This window comes from Lampetra planeri, chromosome 19 (genome assembly GCF_965212315.1).
Source record: "Lampetra planeri chromosome 19, kcLamPlan1.2.h2, whole genome shotgun sequence".
In the NCBI taxonomy this organism is placed as follows: domain Eukaryota; kingdom Metazoa; phylum Chordata; class Hyperoartia; order Petromyzontiformes; family Petromyzontidae; genus Lampetra; species Lampetra planeri.
This window is the reverse complement of record NC_136125.1, coordinates 5,149,977-5,175,001: the sequence shown is the minus strand read 5'-3', so window position 1 is coordinate 5,175,001 and position 25,025 is coordinate 5,149,977. Positions and strand designations below refer to the sequence as shown.

Below are 25,025 nucleotides of genomic sequence, written 5' to 3'. Positions count from 1 at the left end.
AACGTTTCCCATACGCTTGTAATTGTATTTGGCATTTATACTATGTTGTGTTTATTGCTCTGCTGTTACTTCTCAAATACAGATTAATGTCTTCACCTGCACTTCACTCAATATATGCCCGACGCTTACAACGTGCATGCTGTCAGTTACAAGAAATAATTACGGAATTCAACTTCCACGTTTGCAAGGAACAAATGGAAAGAGCGATCACTGTTCCTTTAGAATTTGAATATGAGTGTAGCTTATTGCACAACTATCTCATCAGGAAATAAATTATTTAAGCAACTATAATGAGCAACGGTAATCACGATATAACGATATTTAGCAAAAACGGACGTTACGATTCTCATGATCCGTGAATCGTACGGTGCACCGTAGTATCGTCGACCCTCGTAGAACGGGAGACATGGGCACGCCTAGGCAGCGTCAACGCACAACGCGAGCGCAATCGACACCTGCAGACGTGGAGGGGTCTGCAGACCCCGCGGTGCGGGAGAGGCACCGTGACACTTGGCACCAACGTCCGGTTCTATCGGCCATCCCGGTGTTTTGAGTCGATGGCGTGCCCTAGCCACGCGTTCGACAGTCACGCCGGGCCCTCTAAATAAGGCTCCAGCGTGGGAGTTTTTCCAGATGCGGCTCTAGGGAGGCTGGGGCCTTTGCTCCGTCACGCGGCCGCCCTCCTCTTCATGTCTTAGGGCGACCGTGGCGTCTACAGGAACCTTACCGTCCGGCGGGGCCACCGGCACAGCCCTGGGCCAACGTGGCCCCGAAGTGTCGATGGCAACGAGTGTAACGAGATTGCCCGTCGCCGCGGCGATGCCGACGGGCTCGCTGCCGTGTCCACGCAGGGCTGTGGGCGGCGCGCCGACTGGAAGATGCCGAGGCCTCTGATCAAGGCGGACATTTACTCGCGGCACTGCATTTGACAAATCATTTCTAGTTTGTATTCGTCGGGGCCCGTCTCCTGCCGTTACTGTCATTTCCTTTTGTTCAGCCGAATTGCAGCCTTGAGGTTTCACGAAGAGGAAGGGCCGCCGCCGTCGTTGTCGTCGTCATCGTCGAGGGGTCGGGGGGGACGGGGTGATGGGGAAGAGGTCCCCAGGAGGGACGGGGCTAGGGGGTGTCGGGCAGCGGGGAGCGGCGAGGCCTCAGGCTGCCGAAGAGCGACTGCACGCCCTTGCGCACGCTGCAGCCGACGCGGCGCGCCACAGAGTCGGCCGGCTGCGATGGCCCTCGCGGCTTCAGCGCCCCGGGGCGCGCATCCAGGCACTTCTGGTAGCGCAGCTGGAGATGCACACACACACGCATGCCACATGCACAGGCGCACGCACACACACACACGGACGTGTACAACAACACACCGGTGAATACTAACTGCCAGTGAACTGTGGTAGCCAACTCTCAACCACAATTGATGGCTGCCAGACTCATTAATACTCTTCAACAAAATTTGAAAGTCTTTATGCAATAGCTTTGTTTATATGTCCATCGGTAATTTGGATTGCTTAAATTCTTGTAGAGAAGAGCCAGTAAGAGCTATACTTTAGCATAAGGATTCATTAATCTTGGCGATTGAACCTCCGGAAAACCGGCCGAATTGATCCGAAGGTTGCTCAAAACCTGGGGGACAAACCAGAGCACAAAAATAATGATTTGTAAACATGCTGAAGTGATTTTGCCCTGACAGCTGCCTGCCAGCTGCCTGCCAGCTTGCATACTCCACGTTAAACACTTCTGAACACAAACGAATACTGGAAAGCTGCTAAATCGTAGAGCGAGCATTCGCAATGCCCTTCAGATTTTTGGATTAATGTGAAATATCCGAAAATCAGGCTCTGGGACAAAATCCTCGATGATGATGATGATGTTTCTATTGTCGTTCCAGATTTAGCTGAAACTGTCCCTGAAAATCTTAAATCTCAAACTCGTCCTGGTATGCGTAATTATTTTTCTAACTTGTGAAATCAAGTGTGCAAAGTTTTTTTCAGCGGCCAGGTGGTGGCGTCATGGTAACATTCGTACCTCATGGCGAGAAGGGTCTGGAGGTTTGATTCCTGACTCAGGTGCCTTTCTGTGTGGGGTTTGTATGTTCTCCCCCTGTTCAGCATGAGTTTCCTCTGGGGTTTCCGGTTTCATACAATCCAACTGGTATTGGCCAAAAATTCCAACTTTAATTTTAGTTTTCTTGAGACTGATTGAGGCTTTCCTGGATAATCGAGCGCAATCGTTTTCTTTGGCTTGCTGTACACAAGAACAAAGGCCCACTGCAGAACGTTGAAAGCGCAATAGTATTTCATGGGTGCGCGGCGCGGCCTATGGCAGGCGCGGAGGGACAACGTACCACGCAGGCCGCTTGCACGGCCTCGGAGAGGCCCGCACAGTTGGGCTCGCACCAGAACGCGTGGCACTCGAAGCGGTGTGGCGTCGCGGCCATGATGAACGCGAAGGAGCGAGCGTCGCGGCCCACACCCAGGAACGAGAGGAAGCGCACACGGCACTCAAACACCACCTCATCTCCCTGCTCACCGCCCTCCTCCTCCTCATCACCTCCCTCCTCCTCGTCACCACTTTCTATGCTACGCGACTCCTGCAAACAACACGAGCATTCAGACCGATTGATATCATGACACTCAAAGTGATTGCCTGTGATTTCCGAATGCGCAATGAGGCACCGGTGCTCATAACCTGTTTACAGCCGTGCAGAGCCACATTCTGTCATGGAGATGTCAGCGAGACGAATGAAACCCACGATACAAACGGCTGTTATCCTCTAGCCATACCCCGAGACCTGTGTGTCCTGGACCAATTAAGCCGCACCTTTTCCTTGCAGATGGCCACAGTGGCCGGGGCCACGTTGATCACGACGGGCTCCCAGTCTTCCTTCACGGACTTGGCCATGAGCGCATCGATGGAATCGTTGAGCACCTCCATGCCTGGGACGACGCGCAAGTCAAGAGACACGCAGACGCACGCGCCGCCGCCACACGACACAAAACCCACCCACCCCCACTCCCATTTCGTTGGGAGACTTACACCACGTGGGCCAGGTGCAGCCCAGAGGAGGCCCACGACTTTACTTTGTTTCTAATTTTTATTATCATTTCATTTATTTACCCAGGAATGCCTCACCGAGTCTCAAGACTCTTTTTTCCTGCCAAGTTTTCTTAGTAGAGGACGATGTTCTTGCGGTGAGTAATCCCAATAAATTTTCAACTAATTCTCAGCATTAGGAAATCGAACTAAGGCGCTTCTTTCTGTGAGCGACGAGTGTTACCACTGCGCCGCAGCAACCATGCCGGCCGCATGAAGCGAGGTTGTTAAAAAGGGGGTTTGATAAATGATTGTCCAAGAGACCACAACCTTGGGTAGCGATCCATGTCTGTGGTCGGATTGGAAACTGCTCTCCCAGGTGCCCACTGGGGAGATCAGATTTCTCCAGATTTAAGCGGCTGAATTTTATACAAAAGAAAATGGAGCAAGAGCCATTGCCAGTGGCAGAGTGCCACGAGCGTGCACTCGAGCCGTGTTTTTCAACCTCTCCAGGCATCGTCGCAGCAGCGACGGCATTTGCAAACGGAATAACGCCACCACTATTAATAAAGCAAACATTTCAGATTGCAATTTTCTTAAAGCTTCGCATAACGGGCGCCATAGAACAAAACATAGCAAAACGCCGCCGGTGCAGAACGCAGCTCAGCAGTGCCGCAACCGTTATCTCAGGTTGGAGCGCCGCACTCTGCGGTAGTCGTGTTCGTTATGCTCGTGCCGAGGGGTATGTCGCACCGTCGCTTGCGGCGTCACCGTCGGCAAAAGGACACGAGTGAGAGAGCCGTGTGAATCGGTGGAGGCTGCCGGGCGTGAAGGCTTACCCATGAAGCTCGGTGGCTTACCCGCAGGCCTGTCCACCGCCATGGAGCCCACGTACAGCACGTGGAACTTCTGCACCGACTCCATCTTGGCCGTGGGAAACTCCACTGCTGGGAGACAGCGACCAACTCAACCAGGAATTCAGGACCCAATTCGATCAGGGACCCGACTCAATCGGGGACTCCGTGAGGCTGTAGTAAGCGGGTGAGTGAGGCTGTGTGACGCTGTACGAGGCCGTGAGCCCCGTACCTTGCAAAGGGGCTTCATGAAGCTGCTGCCCGAGCTCGGCGGCGCAGCTGCTGGCGCAGGACTTGGCGCTTCTCCTCTCCGCCATGATCTGCGTTCACGCGTGTGGCACCGCGGGAACGTGAGAACCTCGCGACGCCTACACAGAGGTCCCCAACCCTCAACGTCACCCCCATCCCTCACCCGCCCCCCCCCCGTCCCTCCCTCCGCGTACCCGGGCACAGATCTCGTGGAGGCTGGTGGCGATGGCCTTGGCGGGCGTGTCGCAGCGGAACACGTGGCACTTGAGCACGCGGGTGAGCTTGTCGCGCGCCACGTACGCAAAGTCCCTGCGGGGACACGCGGAGAGAGACGCGGGCGGCGCTCGGCATCGCCGCTCATTCGCTCAGGCCGCCCCTGCCCCCCTTCCTTCCAAAACCTTCCTGGCCCCCCCGCCACCCCAATCCCCACTCCACCCATCCCCCCCGGCCCCCCTCAAACGCTGCTTTGCTTCTAACACCAGTGGGCAGTGAGTCACTCACTCACTGGCTGCGAGTCCGTTGCCGATCGCTCTTCTATACCATTGGAACCTCATTTTCCAGTAGCAAAATATGATAGTTGATTTTTTACCCTTTTATCTGGCAACAAAACTGACAACTTTAAAAAAAATGTCAGTTTTGTTGCCAGATAAAAGGGTAAAAAAAATGTATCGCTCTTCTATATTTACTACCACTCCTGTTCCCATGAACTTCAGTTATTGATTCCTCCACCCATGTTGAGGACTCTGTCCACCAGACACCACTACACTGCAGGTCACAATAACACACTCACCGACTCACACTCACCCAACTCATTCACTCACTCTAAAACTATGAACTCTTTTTTTATTTTACCAGGTAAGGCCCAATGAGCAAAATAGATATTTTTCAGACGCGACCTGGCCCCAAATGATAGCTCAAGTAGCTTATCATGTGGACATTTATAGGAGCCAAATACTCTTTACTTGTGTGTTTCTAAATGTTTATGTACAGTCGTCAGGGTCGGGATCGAACCCACGACCTCCTATTTTCCAGGCGAGGTAGTTCACATCTGGCCACAGTCTTACCTGTTCTCTATTAAAAGTGTAATCGTGCTCTTTCTTGTTTGCCACTTGGCAAAATTTGGCCGCTTGGGCCCAGACGCTCGATCACACACCGACCACACGGCGCTCCTTTGACCCGCCCCCCTCTGTGCTCACATCGCTGGATTCAGGATTGTGAGCCGTTACATTCGCTCATTTGGGTGGCAGGTTGGCAGTGGGCAAGCGGTAGCACCGCGCCACGCAGCAAGAAGGGCCTGGGTTTCTCTCGCGACTCGGGCGCCGTTCTGCGTGGGGTTTGTCAAGCTCCAAATGATGGGCCACTTTGTTGAGCAATCACTTGTGACCAGGTCCCTTCTGAAAAATAAGTGAATACTGCAGTGGGCTTTTGCCTGGTAGGATGTGGATGGTTTAGTGTTGTATTCGTTTGTGTTTGGGTAATTTGTTTACCTCTCTTGTACTTTGCACTGCCGTCGTGTTTTTGTATCGCTTGTTGTGAAAGAGCTTTACAGCCCATCGGATTCCACCAGTATAAATACATATTCTCATTCTGGTGTGCTTGTTCTCTCCCGCCTGTTCTGCGTGAGCTTCTTCCGAGTTGTCTGATTTCCTCCCATAGCTAAAAAGTACTAAAAACTACACGCGCACAATATAACTGGTCTTGCCAAACATCCCAATGCTGAAAAATTACCCGCAAGTCACTCAATTCGGACCACACGCAGCAGCAGCAGCAACAGCAGCAACATTGCCCTATACTGCAACAAAAATTGGCAATACCCTCCTGAAAAATTGTCTTGAGACTCGATGAGGCTTTACTGGGTAAATAAGCACAATAATAATCACAATCCACTGGAAGTGACCTACAAAGCAGAACACTGCAATCATCATATTGTATTTATGATTTATTTACCCAGCAAAGCCACACTGAGCCCAGAAACTCTGTTTCAGGAGCATCCCGCTACATTGGGATGCTCGGCTTACATCAATAACATTGTTGGTGTTAAGCTATGGGAGAAAACTAGAGAACCCAGAAGAATCCATACAGAACAGGGGGAGAACATAAAAGCTCCACATGCAGGGGTGTCCGAGTTGGGAGTCGAACTCGGGTCCTCCGTGTCCTCGTGCGGCTCTACTCTGCCTGTGACTGCGCCGGCGAGCGTGTCTGCTGGGCAAGTCTGCTGGGCAAGTCTGCTGGGCAAGTCTGCTGGGCAAGTCTGCTGGGCAAGTCTGCTGGGCAAGTCTGCTGGGCAAGTCTGCTGGGCATGCCATCGCCGCGCCTGTGTTTGCTGCGTGTGCGATTGCTGCGAGTGCGATCGCTGCGCATGTGGTCGCTGCACGGGTGCTGATGCTTTTACCTCTCCCTGGGCGTCCACGCGAGGCAGCGGGGAAATGGGGAAAGTGAGAGGAGGCGAGAAGGCACAAAACACGGTTAGAAAGCCACAAGCGCACGAACACATAACAAACCGGGGCGTTCCCGGGCGGGACGCAAGCGAGGACCCGCTCCCCGAGCGACAAAGGAGACCGTGCATCCGCATAACGTTCATGCCACTGTCCAGCTCCAGGCTGACGACCCACGTAGCTCCAGCCGGGTCACGGGAAGTCGATTCGGTAGGCATACTAGGCGAGGCGCAGGGTTGTAGGTGTCTGTGATGCTCGACTAGGCCAAAAAAGTTTAATTCCTCTACGCACTCCATACATCGTGTGAGTGTTCGCTTGTGGGAAGTGTTAAGCCGACGCCGGCACTGCTCTGGGTGGGAGGTGGTGGTCATTGAACATCAACGTCATTGAAAATGACCAATGTTGCCCAGGGTGAGCTGCCTGGGGGAGTAGGGGGTGGCCGTGCGTAGCCCTCGGAGATGCGCCCACCTGCCATTGTCACGCCCGACGCCCCACACGCGGATGTTGATGATTGGCTGGGAGTGCAGCACGCCCTGGTCCATGGGGTCGACGAGAGTCAGCAGATCCTTCTCCAGCAGCAGGAACATGTCCTTCCCCTGGCGGGCGGCACACGGACAGAGGCTCGCGGCTCAGGCTCGCGGCTCAGGCTCCCGAGTACAGGGCACAAAAGAGGCGGGCAAGGTGGAGGTGGGGATGGGGGGGCGGCTGTGAGTTTGGGTGACCGACCTCTCCCCAGATGCCGGCCGTGTCTCGGATGTCGCTCTTGCGGTAGGACAGCTGGCGGATGCAGTTGTTGACGGCGATGCTGCTGCGGCCAGGAGCCAAGTCCTCCTCGCTCATTTCCACCCAGCCCAGCGATCGCACGGCGAAGCACTGCAGCAACACACCACAGCCACCGCATCGTCACCACGGCGTGGAAATGATCATCACGGTTCTAGATTTGAAGCTTTCGTGACTGCAAGGATTCATACGCTTAGGTTTTTTCGGTAAAGTCACGTAGGTAAAAAAATAAACTTAAAATTAATAAAAGTAATAATAGAAATAAAATAATAAATCACGACGTTTCGGAGGCAACACAAGTCTCCGTCATCAGGTGGGACCGTCACAGCTAGATTTACTGTCTCAAGTGAGGGAAAAAAATAAATAAATACAAAGAAACACTTGATACAGTAAATCTAGCTGTGGTGGTCCCACCTGTTGCCTCCGAAACGTCGTGATTTATTATTTTATTTCTATTATTACTTTTATTAATTTTAATTAAATTGTTTTACCTACGTGACTTTACCGAATAATCTTCTTGGTTTTTTCGGTAAAGTCACGTAGAAGGGAAGTAATAAAATAATAAAAATAAAACATAATTATTTTTATTATTTTATTACTTCCCTTCTACGTGACTTTACCGAAAGAACCAAGAAGATGAATCCCTGCAGTCACGAAAGCTTTAAATCGAAATTTTACCGAATAAACCTAAGAGTATGATCATCACGGTGTCGCCACGGGTGTGACGACATCACTGTGGTAGTCATGGCGTCACCACGGTCGCCACGGCGTCACCATGGTTATCACGGTGGCGTCACCATGGTTATCACGGTGTCGCCACGGGTGTGACGACATCACTGGGAGTCATGGCGACGCCGTGTTAGTCACGACGTCACCACGGTCGCCACAGCGTCACCATGGTTATCACGGTGTCGCCACGGGTGTGACGACATCACTGGGAGTCATGGCGACGCCGTGTTAGTCACGACGTCACCACGGTCGCCACGGCGTCACCATGGTTATCACGGTGTCGGACGCCACGGTGTCACCGCGGTCATCACGGAATTGCCGTGCTCATTACAGGGATCCACTGTGAAGAATGCTCGTGCATGCACGGAACTGTACGGTCAGCGTCAAGGGGAGAGGTGACCGAGGAACAGGACCTCACCTTGGCCTCGGGGTTACAGGGAAGATCACAGCCCATGCAGTCCCCCTCCTCCTCATCCATGTCCCCTCTGCACGGGCATACAGAGGTCAGTTACATTCGGGGTTGTTCAATAATAACCGGTAATCCGGTGACTGTTATCGGAATAGGTCATCGGTTCTGAAAGTCAGGAACCGCTGATCCGTTCCAGAGGAATCTGAGTAACAAATGCACCGATTGGCTCGCACTAAAACCTGCAAACGGCACGGTGGCCCACGTCATCAAGCGGTTCATATGTTCTCATATCCCGGTTTAAAGTTAAAGGTGCAGTCCTGCACTCACTTGCTTATTCCAGAGGGAGCCCGAGAGGGTATGTTGTTTACTCTTCCATGTTAACCAGACATCCTGGAAGAGGTGGTCGTACCCACACTTTACCCCACCACACGCAACCTGCCGGTCGACTGCAGTGAATCCATTTGCACCGCTGGGTGGACAGAGGCGTTGGAGATTTAAGAAACTTGCCCCATTGTTTCAACTACTGCGCCAGGAGGAGACGGAATTGAACTGGCGACCTCTGGATTACAAGTCCAGCATGCTGACCGTGGCAGTTGCCTTCAATTCTCAGTTAAAAGGTAAATAAGCCATGTTCATTGCTCTAGACATTTCTACACGTGCAGTGAACCGGTGTCAACCCGATTGAAAAACGGTTACCGGTTAAACAAAAATAACAAACGGACACCAAACCCAGGAACACCCCGACGCCAACCGGGGGCGCTCACCCGAGTTTAAGGGAGGCATAGCGCAGCGTGGCACCCTCGAACTCCTTGAGGCTCGGGTCGGGGTGCGTGCTCTCAGCCTGCAGATCCTGCACACGCACTCACACAAAGACCACCGTGAGTGGGAATCGAACCCGGGTCGCCGGGTTCGTAGCGCAGCGCGTTAACCACCACACTGCCACTCACCACACGCGTGCACAATCAATCACACGCACAAAGATCCCGAGTGTAGCCTTAACAGAGTGTAGGAGCAAGTGCTGTTAGCGAGCACCTACGAAGGCCGGCACGGCACACGAGGTGGTGGGTGTCCAACAACACGTCCGGCCACCTTTGTCTCCCCAGTGGCGATGTTTACACACCGCACCTGGTACGGTACTCAGATAATCGTCACTCTTTTTCAGGAGGGTCCTTCCAAGTTTTTTACAGCAGGGGTCGACGTTGCTGCTGTGTGTGTGAGTCATCCCAATTGAGTAATTTGCAGGTAATCGTTGAGCATTGGGATGTTCGGCCGATACCACTTACATCGAGGAAACTGGAGGAACCCGGAGGAAGCCCATGCAGAACAGACAATACAAACCCATGACTATCTTGCTGTGACGCGCGACTGGTACCAGTGTGGAACCACGCTGCTGCCCCAAAGGGGGACACTGGTGTGAGGGGGACACTCACCAAGTTGTCCGGCACCGTGGCCGGCGGGAAGGTGGCGCTGGGCGGGGAGGGCGGCTCCCACTGCGTGGTGCCCGTGGGGATGTGCCAGTAGTAGGTCCCCGACGTGTCGCGGATCTTCTTCCAGCCGGGTGGCAGCGCGGGATCGGCCTCGTCATGCGAGCAGTCATCCCACAACTCGTCTGGGGTGATGGAGGGGCGAGTGCAGAGACACGGCGCCACCGGCACTCAGCGGCACAGCACCATCGGGCACCAACAATAACGTTGAGTTGCGGCGCTGTGAATCCGTCGCCGGCGAGAGAGAGTGCGACGAAGGCGAGTGGGGTGTTGGGTTTTCCCGCAGGGGCGGCGCGAGGGATTCATGGGACAGGGAGGATGACGAGGATGACGAGGACGACTAGCGGCTCTGACCTTTGTGGGCATCTCCCCAGCCTCAATGAGACCATCACAGCCGGCTAGACTGACTCACACACAGCTAGACTGACTCACACACAGCTAGACTGACTCACACACAGCTAGACTGCCTTACACACAGCTAGACTGACTCACACACAGCTAGACTGACTCACACACAGCTAGACTGACTCACACACAGCTAGACTGCCTTACACAGCTAGACTGACTCACACACAGCTAGACTGACTCACACACAGCTAGACTGACTCACACACAGCTAGACTGACTCACACACAGCTAGACTGACTCACACACAGCTAGACTGCCTTACACACAGCTAGACTGACTCACACACAGCTAGACTGACTCACACACAGCTAGACTGACTCACACACAGCTAGACTGCCTTACACAGCTAGACTGACTCACACACAGCTAGACTGACTCACACACAGCTAGACTGACTCACTCACAGCTAGACTGACTCACTCACAGCTAGACTGACTCACACACAACTAGACTGACTCACACACAGATAGACTGACTCACACACAGCTAGACTGACTCACACACAGCTAGACTGACTCACTCACAGCTAGACTGACTCACACACAGCTAGACTGACTCACACACAGCTAGACTGACTCACACACAGCTAGACTGCCTTACACACAGCTAGACTGACTCACTCACAGCTAGACTGACTCACTCACAGCTAGACTGACTCACACACAGCTAGACTGACTCACACACAGATAGACTGACTCACACACAGCTAGACTGACTCACTCACAGCTAGACTGACTCACTCACAGCTAGACTGTCTCACTCACAGCTAGACTGACTCACACACAGCTAGACTGACTCACTCACAGCTAGACTGACTCACTCACAGCTAGACTGACTCACACACAGCTAGACTGACTCACACACAGCTAGACTGACTCACTCACAGCTAGACTGACTCACACACAGCTAGACTGACTCACTCACAACTAGACTGACTCACACACAGCTAGACTGACTCACACACAGCTAGACTGACTCACACACAACTAGACTGACTCACTCACAGCTAGACTGTCTCACTCACAGCTAGTCTGACTCACACACAACTAGACTGACTCACACACAGCTAGACTGACTCACACACAGCTAGACTGACTCACACACAGCTAGACTGTCTCACTCACAGCTAGTCTGACTCACACACAGCTAGACTGACTCACACACAGCTAGACTGACTCACACACAGCTAGACTGACTCACACACAGCTAGGCTGACTCACACACAGCTAGGCTGACTCACACACAGCTAGACTGACTCACACACAGCTAGACTGACTCACACACAGCTAGACTGACTCACTCACAGCTAGTCTGACTCACACACAGCTAGACTGACTCACACACAGCTAGACTGACTCACACACAGCTAGACTGACTCACACACAACTAGACTGACTCACACACAGCTAGGCTGACTCACACACAGCTAGACTGACTCACACACAGCTAGACTGACTCACACACAACTAGACTGACTCACTCACAGCTAGACTGACTCACTCACAGCTAGACTGACTGACTCACTCACAGCTAGACTGACTCACACACAGCTAGACTGACTCACTCACAGCTAGACTGACTCACACACAGCTAGACTGACTCACACACAACTAGACTGTCTCACTCACAGCTAGACTGACTCACACACAGCTAGACTGACTCACTCACAGCTAGACTGACTCACACACAGCTAGACTGACTCACACACAGCTAGACTGACTCACACACAGCTAGACTGACTCACTCACAGCTAGACTGACTCACACACAGCTAGACTGACTCACACACAACTAGACTGTCTCACACACAGCTAGACTGACTCACTCACAGCTAGACTGACTCACACACAGCTAGTCTGACTCATTCACAGCTAGTCTGACTCACACACAGCTAGACTGACTCACTCACAGCTAGTCTGACTCACACACAGCTAGACTGACTCACACACAGCTAGTCTGACTCACACACAGCTAGACTGACTCACACACAGCTAGACTGACTCACTCACAGCTAGTCTGACTCACACACAGCTAGACTGACTCACACACAGCTAGTCTGACTCACACACAGCTAGACTGACTCACTCACAGCTAGACTGACTCACACACAGCTAGTCTGACTCACACACAGCTAGACTGACTCACTCACAGCTAGACTGACTCACACACAGCTAGACTGACTCACACACAGCTAGTCTGACTCACACACAGCTAGACTAACTCACACACAGCTAGTCTGACTCACACACAGCTAGACTGACTCACACACAGCTAGTCTGACTCACACACAGCTAGACTAACTCACACACAGCTAGTCTGACTCACACACAGCTAGACTGACTCACACACAGCTAGACTAACTCACACACAGCTAGTCTGACTCACTCACAGCTAGTCTGACTCACACACAGCTAGACTAACTCACACACAGCTAGTCTGACTCACACACAGCTAGACTGACTCACACACAGCTAGTCTGACTCACTCACAGCTAGTCTGACTCACACACAGCTAGACTAACTCACACACAGCTAGTCTGACTCACACACAGCTAGTCTGACTCACACACAGCTAGACTGACTCACAACTAGACTGACTCACACACAGCTAGTCTGACTCACACACAGCTAGTCTGACTCATTCACAGCTAGTCTGACTCACACACAGCTAGACTGACTCACTCACAGCTAGTCTGACTCACACACAGCTAGACTAACTCACTCACAGCTAGACTGACTCACTCACAGCTAGACTGACTCACGCACAGCTAGACTGACTCACTCACAGCTAGACTGACTCACACACAGCTAGACTGACTCACACACAGCTAGTCTGACTCACTCACAGCTAGTCTGACTCACATACAGCTAGTCTGACTCACATACAGCTAGACTGACTCACTCACAGCTAGTCTGACTCACTCACAGCTAGACTGACTCACACACAGCTAGACTGACTCACACACAGCTAGTCTGACTCACATACAGCTAGTCTGACTCACTCACAGCTAGTCTGACTCACACACAGCTAGACTGACTCACTCACAGCTAGACTGACTCACACACAGCTAGACTGACTCACACACAGCTAGACTGACTCACTCACAGCTAGACTGACTCACTCACAGCTAGTCTGACTCACACACAGCTAGACTGACTCACACACAGCTAGTCTGACTCACACACAGCTAGACTGACTCACACACAGCTAGTCTGACTCACACACAGCTAGACTGACTCACTCACAGCTAGTCTGACTCACACACAGCTAGACTGACTCACTCACAGCTAGTCTGACTCACACACAGCTAGACTGACTCACACACAGCTAGACTGACTCACACACAGCTAGACTGACTCACTCACAGCTAGACTGACTCACACACAGCTAGACTGACTCACACACAGCTAGACTGACTCACACACAGCTAGACTGACTCACACACAGCTAGACTGACTCACACACAGCTAGACTGACTCACTCACAGCTAGACTGACTCACACACAGCTAGTCTGACTCACTCACAGCTAGGCTGACTCACACACAGCTAGACTGACTCACACACAGCTAGTCTGACTCACTCACAGCTAGTCTGACTCACACACAGCTAGACTGACTCACACACAGCTAGACTGACTCACACACAGCTAGACTGACTCACTCACAGCTAGACTGACTCACACACAACTAGACTGACTCACACACAGCTAGACTGACTCACACACAACTAGACTGACACACACAACTAGACTGACTCACACACAGCCAGACTGACTCACACACAGCCAGACTGACTCACTCACAGCCAGACTGACTCACTCACAGCCAGACTGACTCACACACAGCTATACTGACTCACTCACAGCTAGACTGACTCACTCACAGCTAGACTGACTCACACACAGCTAGACTGACTCACTCACAGCTAGACTGACTCACTCACAGCTAGACTGACTCACACACAGCTAGACTGACTCACACACAGCTAGAATGACTCACTCACAGCTAGACTGACTCACTCACAGCTAGACTGACTCACACACAGCTAGACTGACTCACACACAGCTAGACTGACTCACTCACAGCTAGACTGACTCACTCACAGCTAGACTGACTCACTCACAGCTAGACTGACTCACACACAGCTAGACTGACTCCAACACAGCTAGACTGACTCCAACACAGCTAGACTGACTCCAACACAGCTAGACTGACTCACTCACAGCTAGACTGACTCACTCACAGCTAGACTGACTCACACACAGCTAGACTGAGTCACACACAGCTAGACTGTCTCACTCACAGCTAGACTGACTCACACACAGCTAGAATGACTCACTCACAGCTAGACTGACTCACACACAGCTAGACTGACTCACACACAGCTAGACTGACTCACACACAGCTAGACTGACTCACACACAGCTAGACTGACTCACTCACAGCTAGACTCACACACAGCTAGACTGACTCACTCACAGCTAGTCTGACTCACTCACAGCTAGACTGACTCACACACAGCTAGACTGACTCACTCACAGCTAGACTGACTCACACACAACTAGACTGACTCGCTCACAGCTAGACTGACTCACACACAGCTAGACTGACTCACACACAGCTAGACTGACTCACACACAGCTAGACTGACTCACTCACAGCTAGACTGACTCACTCACAGCTAGACTGACTCACACACAGCTAGACTGACTCACTCACAACTAGACTGACTCACACACAGCTAGACTGACTCACACACAGCTAGACTGACTCACTCACAGCTAGACTGACTCACACACAACTAGACTGACTCGCTCACAGCTAGACTGACTCACACACAGCTAGACTGACTCACACACAGCTAGACTGACTCACACACAGCTAGACTGACTCACTCACAGCTAGACTCACACACAGCTAGACTGACTCACTCACAGCTAGTCTGACTCACTCACAGCTAGACTGACTCACACACAGCTAGACTGACTCACTCACAGCTAGACTGACTCACACACAACTAGACTGACTCGCTCACAGCTAGACTGACTCACACACAGCTAGACTGACTCACACACAGCTAGACTGACTCACTCACAGCTAGACTCACACACAGCTAGACTGACTCACTCACAGCTAGACTGACTCACTCACAGCTAGACTGACTCACTCACAGCTAGACTCACACACAGCTAGACTGACTCACTCACAGCTAGACTGACTCACACACAGCTAGACTGACTCACTCACAGCTAGACTCACACACAGCTAGACTGACTCACACACAGCTAGACTGACTCACTCACAGCTAGACTGACTCACACACAGCTAGACTGACTCACACACAGCTAGACTGACTCACACACAGCTAGACTGACTCACACACAGCTAGACTGTCTCACTCACAGCTAGACTGACTCACACACAGCTAGACTGACTCACACACAGCTAGACTGACTCACTCACAGCTAGACTGACTCACACACAGCTAGACTGACTCACACACAGCTAGACTGACTCACACACAACTAGACTGACTCGCTCACAGCTAGACTGACTCACACACAGCTAGACTGACTCACTCACAGCTAGACTGACTCACACACAACTAGACTGACTCGCTCACAGCTAGACTGACTCACTCACAGCTAGACTGACTCACTCACAGCTAGACTGACTCACTCACAGCTAGACTGACTCACACACAGCTAGACTGACTCACTCACAGCTAGACTGACTCACACACAGCTAGACTGAGTCACACACAGCTAGAATGACTCACTCACAGCTAGACTGACTCACTCACAGCTAGACTGACTCACACACAGCTAGACTGACTCACACACAGCTAGACTGACTCACTCACAGCTAGACTCACACACAGCTAGACTGACTCACTCACAGCTAGACTCACACACAGCTAGACTGACTCACACACAGCTAGACTGACTCACTCACAGCTAGACTCACACACAGCTAGACTGACTCACTCACAGCTAGACTGACTCACACACAACTAGACTGACTCACAGCTAGACTGACTCACAACTAGACTGACTCACTCACAGCTAGACTGACTCACACACAACTAGACTGACTCACAGCTAGACTGACTCACACACAACTAGACTGACTCACACACAGCTAGACTGACTCACACACAGCTAGACTGACTCACACACAACTAGACTGACTCACAGCTAGACTGACTCACAGCTAGACTGACTCACAGCTAGACTGACTCACAACTAGACTGACTCACACACAGCTAGACTGACTCACACACAGCTAGACTGACTCACACACAGCTAGACTGACTCACTCACAGCTAGACTGGGTGCATGAGCGTGCGCGTGAATAAGCACGATAGTGGATCGCTACATCGCCCCCCCCCCACCAGCACCACCACCACCGATTCGCACGGTTGTTGGCTACGGTACGGTGCGAAAGAAGTTCAACGCACGCACGTCTCCACACATCCAAGCGGGGGCCGCCTACCTCCATAGTTGACGAGCACGATGGCCAGCGTGTAGTCCTTGCTCAGCATGACGCACGCCCAGGCACACGAGGGGCGCGGTCACCGCCCTCCCCACGAGGTTATTTATTTACCAAGGCACAGACGCACACGCGGACTAACAGACGAACCCCCAGGGCCACCGCTGCCTCCGCAGACTGTGGGGGGGCTCTGGACACCAGGCGACGGTCAAGACACAAACCCCCCCCACCCCCGCTGCCTGCACGTGCCGTGCCGCACAGCACAGGAGGCGACCCCGTTCCCTGCTCCGGGAAAGATCGGCCGAAGGGTTCCGGCAGGTGGAGCCACGCGGCTCCCGGGGATGCGTGGTGGTGGATGCGTGGTGGTGGGTAGGTGGATGTTGGGTGGGTCTTGGGTGGGTGGGTGGGTCTTGGGTGGGTGGGTGTGTGTTGGGTGGGTGGGTGGGTGTGTGTTGGGTGGATGGGTGGGTGTGTGTTGGGTGGGTGGGTGGGTGTGTGTTGGGTGGGTGGGTGGGTGTGTGTGTGGTGGGTGGGTGGGTGGGTGTGTGTGTGGTGGGTGGGTGGGTGTGTGTGTGGTGGGTGGGTGGGTGTGTGTGTGGTGGGTGGGTGGGTGTGTGGTGGGTGTGTGGTGGGTGTGGGGTGGGTGGGTGTGTGGTGGGTGTGTGGTGGGTGGGTGTGTGGTGGGTGTGTGGTGGGTGTGTGGTGGGTGGGTGTGTGGTGGGTGGGTGGGTGTGTGGTGGGTGCGTTGGGTGGTGGCTGGAGGGTACGTGGGTGGGTGCGTGGGTGGTGGATGCGTGGTGGTGGGTGGGTGCGTTGGGTGGGTGTTGGGTGGGTGGGTGTTGGGTGGGTGTTGGGTGGTGGGTGGGTGTGTTGGGTGGGTGGGTGTTGGGTGGGTGGGTTGATGCGTGGATGTGTGCGTGGATGCGTGGGCGCGTGGGTGGTGAGTGGGTGGTGGGTGGTGGGTGGGTGGTGGGTGGGTGGCTGGTTGGTGGGTGGTTGGTGGGTGCGTGGGTGGGTAGTGAGTGGTGGGTGGTGAGTGGTGGGTGGGTGGTGGCTGGTGGGTGGGTGCGTGGTGGGTGGGTGCGTGGTGGGTGGGTGCGTGGTGGGTGGGTGCGTGGGTGGGTGGCTGGTTGGTTGGTTGGTGGTTAGTGGGTGCGTGGGTGGGTAGTGAGTGGTGGGTGGGTGGTGGCTGGTGGGTGGGTGCGTGGGCGGTGGGTGCGTGGGCGGTGGGTGCGTGGTGGGTGGATGCGTAGTGGGTGGCTGGTGGGTGGTTGGTGGGTGGCTGTTGGGTGGGTGGTGGTGGGTGGGTGGGAGGGAGCGGGAGCCCCTTCCCCTGCCGCCACGGGTCGGGTGGCCAGCGATCTGCGCCGACCGTGGCACGGCACGCGCCGCTCTGACGTGATCGCGCTCTCCCCCCCCCCTAGCAACAGCGTCGTCAAGGGCACCGGGGGGGGGGGGGGTACCAGATCACGGCGGCACGCAGGCGCGCGCGCGCACAAAGACAAAAGATCCCCCACCCCTCCGTAGCCTCAGCAGACTGTTGGGGCAAGTGCTGTTCGCGAGCACCCTATGAATGACGGCCACGGCGCACGATGGGGGTGGGTGGCCAGCACCACGCCCGACCGCCTTTGTCTCCCCAGTGGCGATGTTTACACGCCGCAACCACGTACTCTACTTGGGGCTGAGTCAACCTAGGGGAAGCCCAGGACCGGTTTAGATAATCGTCACTGGTGTTGGCCGTGAGTGGGAATCGAACCCGGGTGCACACACGCGCACATTTACACTCACGTCATCACGCACAAAGACAAACATTCCCTGCAAAGCCATTAACAGGCTGTTGGTGCTTTTAGTGAGCGCCTATGAAGGCTGGCAAAGCACATAAGGGGGTGGGTGGCCAGCACCACGTCCGACCGCCTTTGTCTCCCCAGTGCTGACGTTTACACACCATGCCAAGTACTCATCTAAGGCAACATATGACGAGTTCAAATATCGCCACTGCTATCGGTCATGAACACACACAAATACGACAAAAGCCGCCATTCACCACGAAGCGGCAGTGCACCTCGCCTGGCACAGGCCATGTGAAGTGTCAAAGGCCTGTTGACGGGTCACAGGAGAGACCCAGGTGCCATGGGTTGACTGATTGAGATGACTGGTACAGGCAGCACCTGTGCTCCCTACTCTGCTAATTTGTGGCATTTGTACCGCCCAGTGCTCCGCTCTGTTGTTGCTGCAGGCAGAATGTCTCCTCCATCGAGACCGATCTTGACACCGCTGGTACCAGTCATTGGCAAGTCCACTCAGCTCCACATCCTCCTGTGCCACATCAGCCCATCTCTTCTCTTGCCCGTGCCGTGCATGTTTATCCCCCTCTATCAGGTCAACAGAAGCTGCTTGGGCATATGGTGGCTGGGCATGTGGGCTACAAGCCTCAACCAATGCAGCTTCACCTGCAGTAAGAACTCATTGATGAGACAGGATCCGTGCGCTCCTCACACAATCCAGCCTAGTTAAGCACGGAATAGATCATAGGCAGGCCAGCCTAAATGTATCAAACCAGTGCAGATGTTCGTTAAGAGAGGTCCGCACCTCCGATTAGCACGGTTGGCTACGTACTGTGCAAAATAAGTTCAACATACATACAACTTTTGCAAGCACACACAAGAGAGTGCATCACTGTGGCCGAGAAGACCTGGAGTTACAAGTTGTAACTTTGACGACCAAGGTCACAAATGAGCCTCGTCTCGAACCTGAGTTTTTACACCTGCCCTGAACCACCTCCCATTTCGGGGGCTTACAAGCACAATCCCCTTCTGTCAGTCTCCTGCTGGATGAGGGCCTCCGCAAGCCACGTAGGTCGTGCAGGTTGCATAGGCATTGGAGGACGGAACAGTACAACAATGGATGTTACCCTCAGCGTAGCCCCGTAGCTGCCTACGGAACCTGCTTTGAGCACTGTCCAGGCTCAAGCCTGCTTAGATTCGGAAATCTGACAAGATTGGGTGCATTCTAGACTCGAAGTTTTCGTGACTGCAGGGATCCATACTCCTTGGTTTTTTCGGTAAAGCCACGTAGATAGAACAAATAATAAAAAAATAAAATAATATCACGACGTTTCGACCGCAACACAAGCTCTACCGCTATATTTTTCACCTGACGACGATTGATTGTGTTGCGTCCGAAACGTCGTGATATTGTTATTTTTATTATTTGTTCCATCTACGTGGCTTTACCGAAAGACCCAAAGAATACACTGTGTTCTAACATTTTCTCCATTTGCTCTTTAACTTTTACCCAATTATAAAGTCAATTGTAAAGTCACGTAGGTAAAAAATTAAATACATTTTAAAATGAAAACTAAATGAAATCACGACGTTCCAGAAGCAACACAAGCATCCGTCATATTTTTGCTGGAGCGGTCACACCTGATGACGGATGCTTGTGTTGCTTCAGAAACGTCGTGATTTAATTTAGTTTTAATTTTAAAATGTATTTAATTTTTTACCTACGTGACTTTACCGAAAAAAACCAAGGAGTATTGGGTGCATTCCAGGTGAATTGGTCACATGCACGTTCTGTGCAATGAATCTATGAAGCAAAGAACGAATGACAGATGGAGGTAACGAGCACTGGGGGGTTGTTTTTACCGGCGTCATCGGGGGAGCTCCACACGGCGCTGCCCTGGGACAGCGTTGTCCAGCTCGAGTCCTCGTCGCTGCCGCCCGTGTTGCGCATCCCGTAGAAGCTGCGCAGGCCCTGCGCCCCGTCTTGCAGTGCGTCAGCGTCTTCCGCGTCTCCACGGCCGTTCACCTCCTCCTCCTCCTCCTGACCGCCTGCGCTGCCCTTGCCCTGGTCCACCACTCTCTCCGGACTCCCGCCATCGCGACATGCTCCCACGTCCTCATCGGGCCCCGCACCGTCGCTCCCCACCTGAGGATGATTCGCCTCCTCGCTCACATCCTCCCCGCTTTCCCTGCCGGCATCCATCATCACCTCGGCTTCTATGTCAACCTTGGTCTCGCTCTCCACCCTGGCACCATCGCTCACGTTTCGGCGGTGGGCGTCACCGGTTCCATCACCGAGCACCTCAGATTTTCTCTCCAAGGCCCCGGCGGGGCCACGGATCTGCACGTCGGCACCGGCGCAGGGGCACTTGTTGCCGGCACTCTCGGCTGGCTCGGCACGGGTTTTGCCGTTGCCGCGGCGGTGCCGAATGCGGGGCCGCGCGGTCCCGGGGTTGTGGTTGGGGTCGTCTCCGTCTCCGCCCTCTCGGCTCTCCTCTCCGTCACATCCCTCGTGCCGGTCCCGGTCTCCGTCTCCGCCGCCACCGCAACCGTCCGGCACTCCACTCTGCCTCAGCTCCGAGTACCCTGTGCTTTCGTGAGGCCTCACGGCCGTCATCAAGGGCTGATGGCCGTTGAGCGGAGCCCTAGAGGAGGCCGCTGGACTGCGGGGGGCGAGGTCTGCGGCAGGCCCCTGCTTTCGCAGGAGCTCGGCGGTGAGCAACTCGTTGTGCGAGACGCGCAGGTTGAGGAACGTCGGCGGCAGGGCCGGCGCATTGCGGTTCACCGTGTCCTGCGGGACGGCCTGCAGGGGCGAGTGGGCCGTCATGTTTCACGTCGGGGGCCGCCCCACGCCTGGCAACAAAAACACACGCACACGTAAAGCACACGCACAGACATCATTCGCGGACGATCGCAGATGCAAGTGGCACGTGTTTAAAACTCAGTTTCATGGCGCCTGTGCTGCTGGCCTCAATTTTTGGTGAAAACCTCACAAAATCATGACGCAACGGTGGCGGCCACAATGCCTTGCACAGGGCGCGCAGGCGACAGCCACGGCAGCAGCAGCAGCAGCTTCTACACAGCCAACGTGAGCGCAGCTCACTCGGGCGCTGGCTTTGTAGCGTGGATGAGAATCATGACACACAAGCAACAATGTACGCATGAAATTATTTATTTCAATAAAAAAATATATTCTGTCTGCTTCAAGTGACCTCTGCAGCCATTTATTATTATTGTTGTTACGCTTGTTGATCCGGGAAGGCCTCATGGAGTCCCAAGAATGTTTTTCAGGAAGGTCCTGCTTTGTGGTCGATCGTGACGATTGCTGTGCGTTTCCCAAGTGAGTAATATGCGAGTATTTTTTTGCCAATTTGGATCGTGATGCCAGTAAACATTGGCCTGCTCTTTTTCAAATGACACCGATGGTGCGTAGTATTTAATAATAATACACCATCAGCATTAACCAGGTCGGCCCGCTGGGTTCGAACCGCAAACCTCTCCAACAAGCGGGAAACTGGCTTCAGGGGGCTGTGCAGGCCGGGGTACGGACACAGACAGAGACACTGCTGCTGAAGAAGTACAACTGGCCGCACGTATGAGTGTGCTCCACCACAAGCGATGTGACACCGAGGGCGGGAGCCCTGAACCGAGCCCACAGCTCCCGCTCAATCCCATGGGCGATGGGCAGACAGGCAGTCAGGTGTGTGGTCATTCAGGTATGGGATCAGTCCAAAATGGGATCAGTGATATATGGGACAGCCAGGTATGTGGTCAGTCATATATGGGATCAGTCCAAAATGGGATCAGTGAGGTATGGGACAGCCAGGTATAGGATCAATGATACTCTTTGGTTCTTTAGGTAAAGTCACGCAGGTATAAAATAAATTTATCACAAATCTAGATCAAACTTGAAATCTAGATTATAGGGTCGATCGTTTGATATGGGGTCAGTTATGTATGGGGTGAACCAGGTATGGAGTCAGTAAGGCATGCAGAGAGTCAGTCAGTCATAGTCAGTCAAGGAGTCCCTCAATCTGGCATCGTCACTCAGTGAGGCATAGAGTCAGTGAGGGATAGAGTCATATTCAGGGATAGAGTCATATTCAGGGATAGAGTCAGTCAGCCAAGGAGTCAGTGATTTGCAGCTCCGCTCCCAGCGTGCCAGAGCTGCCAGAGCTGCCGGGGCTGACGAAGCCGGCGCCGGGCTCCACTCGCTGCCTCCTCGCTCCGCCGGTACAGCAGCAGCAGCAGCGGCCACAACAACAACAGCAGCAACAGCAGCGGCTACAACAACAACAGCAGCATCAGCAGCGGCAGCGGCAGGAGGAGCGATTGAGGTCACCGCCGAGCAGTGGAGGGAGGAGGTCACGGCTCCCAACACGAGCAGCCACGCACGGACAACCCCGCACCCACACGGGGCGCGTGCGTGCACTGCGTAATGTCTGTCCCGGCATCACGCGCGGCGTGTTTCTCGCCTCGGACACCACCGTGCACACTTTGCTCAACACACAGGCGGCAGTGCAGTACACGACGTCTTGCACGCAGTAAACGTCTCGCACGCACCCAGCACACACCCAGCACACACACACACGACACACGATCAGTCTACCCGTCCTGCATGCAGAGTACACGCAGTGCACTTGCACTGGACACTACGCGGAGTAGACTTGTATTAGAAACACAGTGCATATGAGATGCACACACAGTACACTCATCTTGCACACAGTACACTGCACACGCGCGATAAACGCGATCTGCACGCGTGCAGTACGCGTGCTGCGTGTGTACTGCACATGCAGTACACGAGGCTTGCACATTGCACCTCAGCAACGTACGTGCACGCAGAACAAGTGGCCTGCACGAGTACACGTAGTTCAGAGTGCACAGTACACGTGACACACACACAGTACACGTGTAACACACAGTACACGTGACACACACACAGTACACGTGTGACACACACACTGCCCACACAGTACACGTGACACACACACAGTACACGTGACACACACACAGTACACTTGCGACACACACAGTACACGTGTGACACACACAGTACACACAGAATACACGTGTGACACTCACACAGTACACACACAGTACACGTGTGACACACACAGTACACGTGTGACACACACACAGTACACGTGTAACACACAGTACACGTTTGACACACTGCCCACACAGTACACGTGTAACACACAGTACACGTGTGACACACACACAGTACACGTGTGACACACACACAGTACACGTATAACACAGTACACGTGTGACACACACACTATCCACACAGTGCACATGTGACACACACACAGTACACGTGACACACACACAGTACACGTGTGACACACACACAGTACACGTGTGACACACTGCTCACACAGTACACGTGTGACACACACACAGTACACGTGTGACACTCACACAGTACACACAGTACACGTGTGGCACACACACAGTACACGTGTGACACTCACACAGTACACACACAGTACACGTGTGACACACACACGGTACACGTGTGACACACACACAGTACACACACAGTACACGTGTGACACACAGTACACGTGTGACACACACACGCAGTACACGTGTGACACACACACAGTACACACACAGTACACGTGACACACACACACAGTACACGTGACACACACACAAACACAGTACACGTGTGACACACACACAGTACACGTGTGACACACACACAGTACACGTGTGACACACACACAGTTCACACACAGTACACGTGTGACACACACACACAGTACACGTGTGACACACACACACAGTACACGTGTGACACACACACACACAGTACACGTGTGACACACACACACAGTACACACTCAGTACACGTGTGACACACACACACACACAGTACACGTGTGACACACACTCACACACACACCTCAGGGACCTCTGTCCGCGAGCGCCATGGGAACCGAGGCGCGCGGCTCCGAGCAGCAGCAACGGGCGGAGCCGCACGAGCAAAGACGTGGGCGGGGGCTCGAGGGGGAGGGCGGGGCCTCTCTACCGGAAGAGGCGGGGCCTCTGTACCGGAAGAGGCGGGGCCTCTGTACCGAAAAAGACGGGGCCTCTCTACCGGAAGAGACGGGGCCTCTGTACCGGAAGAGGCGGGGCCTCTGCCCGGAAGCACCTCGACTCGAGAGGGGAGTGGAGCCGCTATTATTAAATGAAGGGGGGGGGGGCTCGCGACGTTTCTGGCGGAAAAGGCGGAGCTTACACCGGAAACGGCGAAGTGGAATGGGTCTCCACCGGAAGAGGCGGGGTCTCTGCCGGAACAGCGGGGGGGGAGGGCGCCTCCCATTGGTTGGGGGCGCCTTTACCATTGGGCGGGCC

At 53.7% G+C, this 25,025-nt stretch overlaps 1 protein-coding gene and 1 long non-coding RNA gene across 2 annotated transcripts; one reads left to right on the top strand and one right to left on the bottom strand.

Annotated features, from left to right (window-relative positions):
- Nucleotides 1-24,659, bottom strand: LOC144723987 (amyloid beta precursor protein binding family B member 2-like). Its single transcript, XM_078602804.1, has 13 exons — nucleotides 24,574-24,659; nucleotides 20,520-21,509; nucleotides 9,920-10,098; nucleotides 9,254-9,339; nucleotides 8,499-8,565; nucleotides 7,298-7,444; nucleotides 7,040-7,167; nucleotides 4,331-4,445; nucleotides 4,120-4,207; nucleotides 3,894-3,977; nucleotides 2,821-2,936; nucleotides 2,345-2,590; nucleotides 1-1,287 (listed from the first exon to the last, which is right to left on the bottom strand). Exons 2-13 carry the CDS (start codon nucleotides 21,481-21,483, stop codon nucleotides 1,117-1,119), a joined length of 2,391 nt encoding a protein of 796 aa, XP_078458930.1. The 5' UTR covers nucleotides 21,484-21,509; nucleotides 24,574-24,659; the 3' UTR covers nucleotides 1-1,116.
- Nucleotides 1,141-5,901, top strand: LOC144723988 (uncharacterized). The gene is made up of 2 exons (XR_013586429.1): nucleotides 1,141-3,191; nucleotides 3,900-5,901. It is a non-coding gene; the product is annotated as an uncharacterized LOC144723988 (long non-coding RNA).
- Nucleotides 24,660-25,025: the final 366 nt, after the last annotated feature.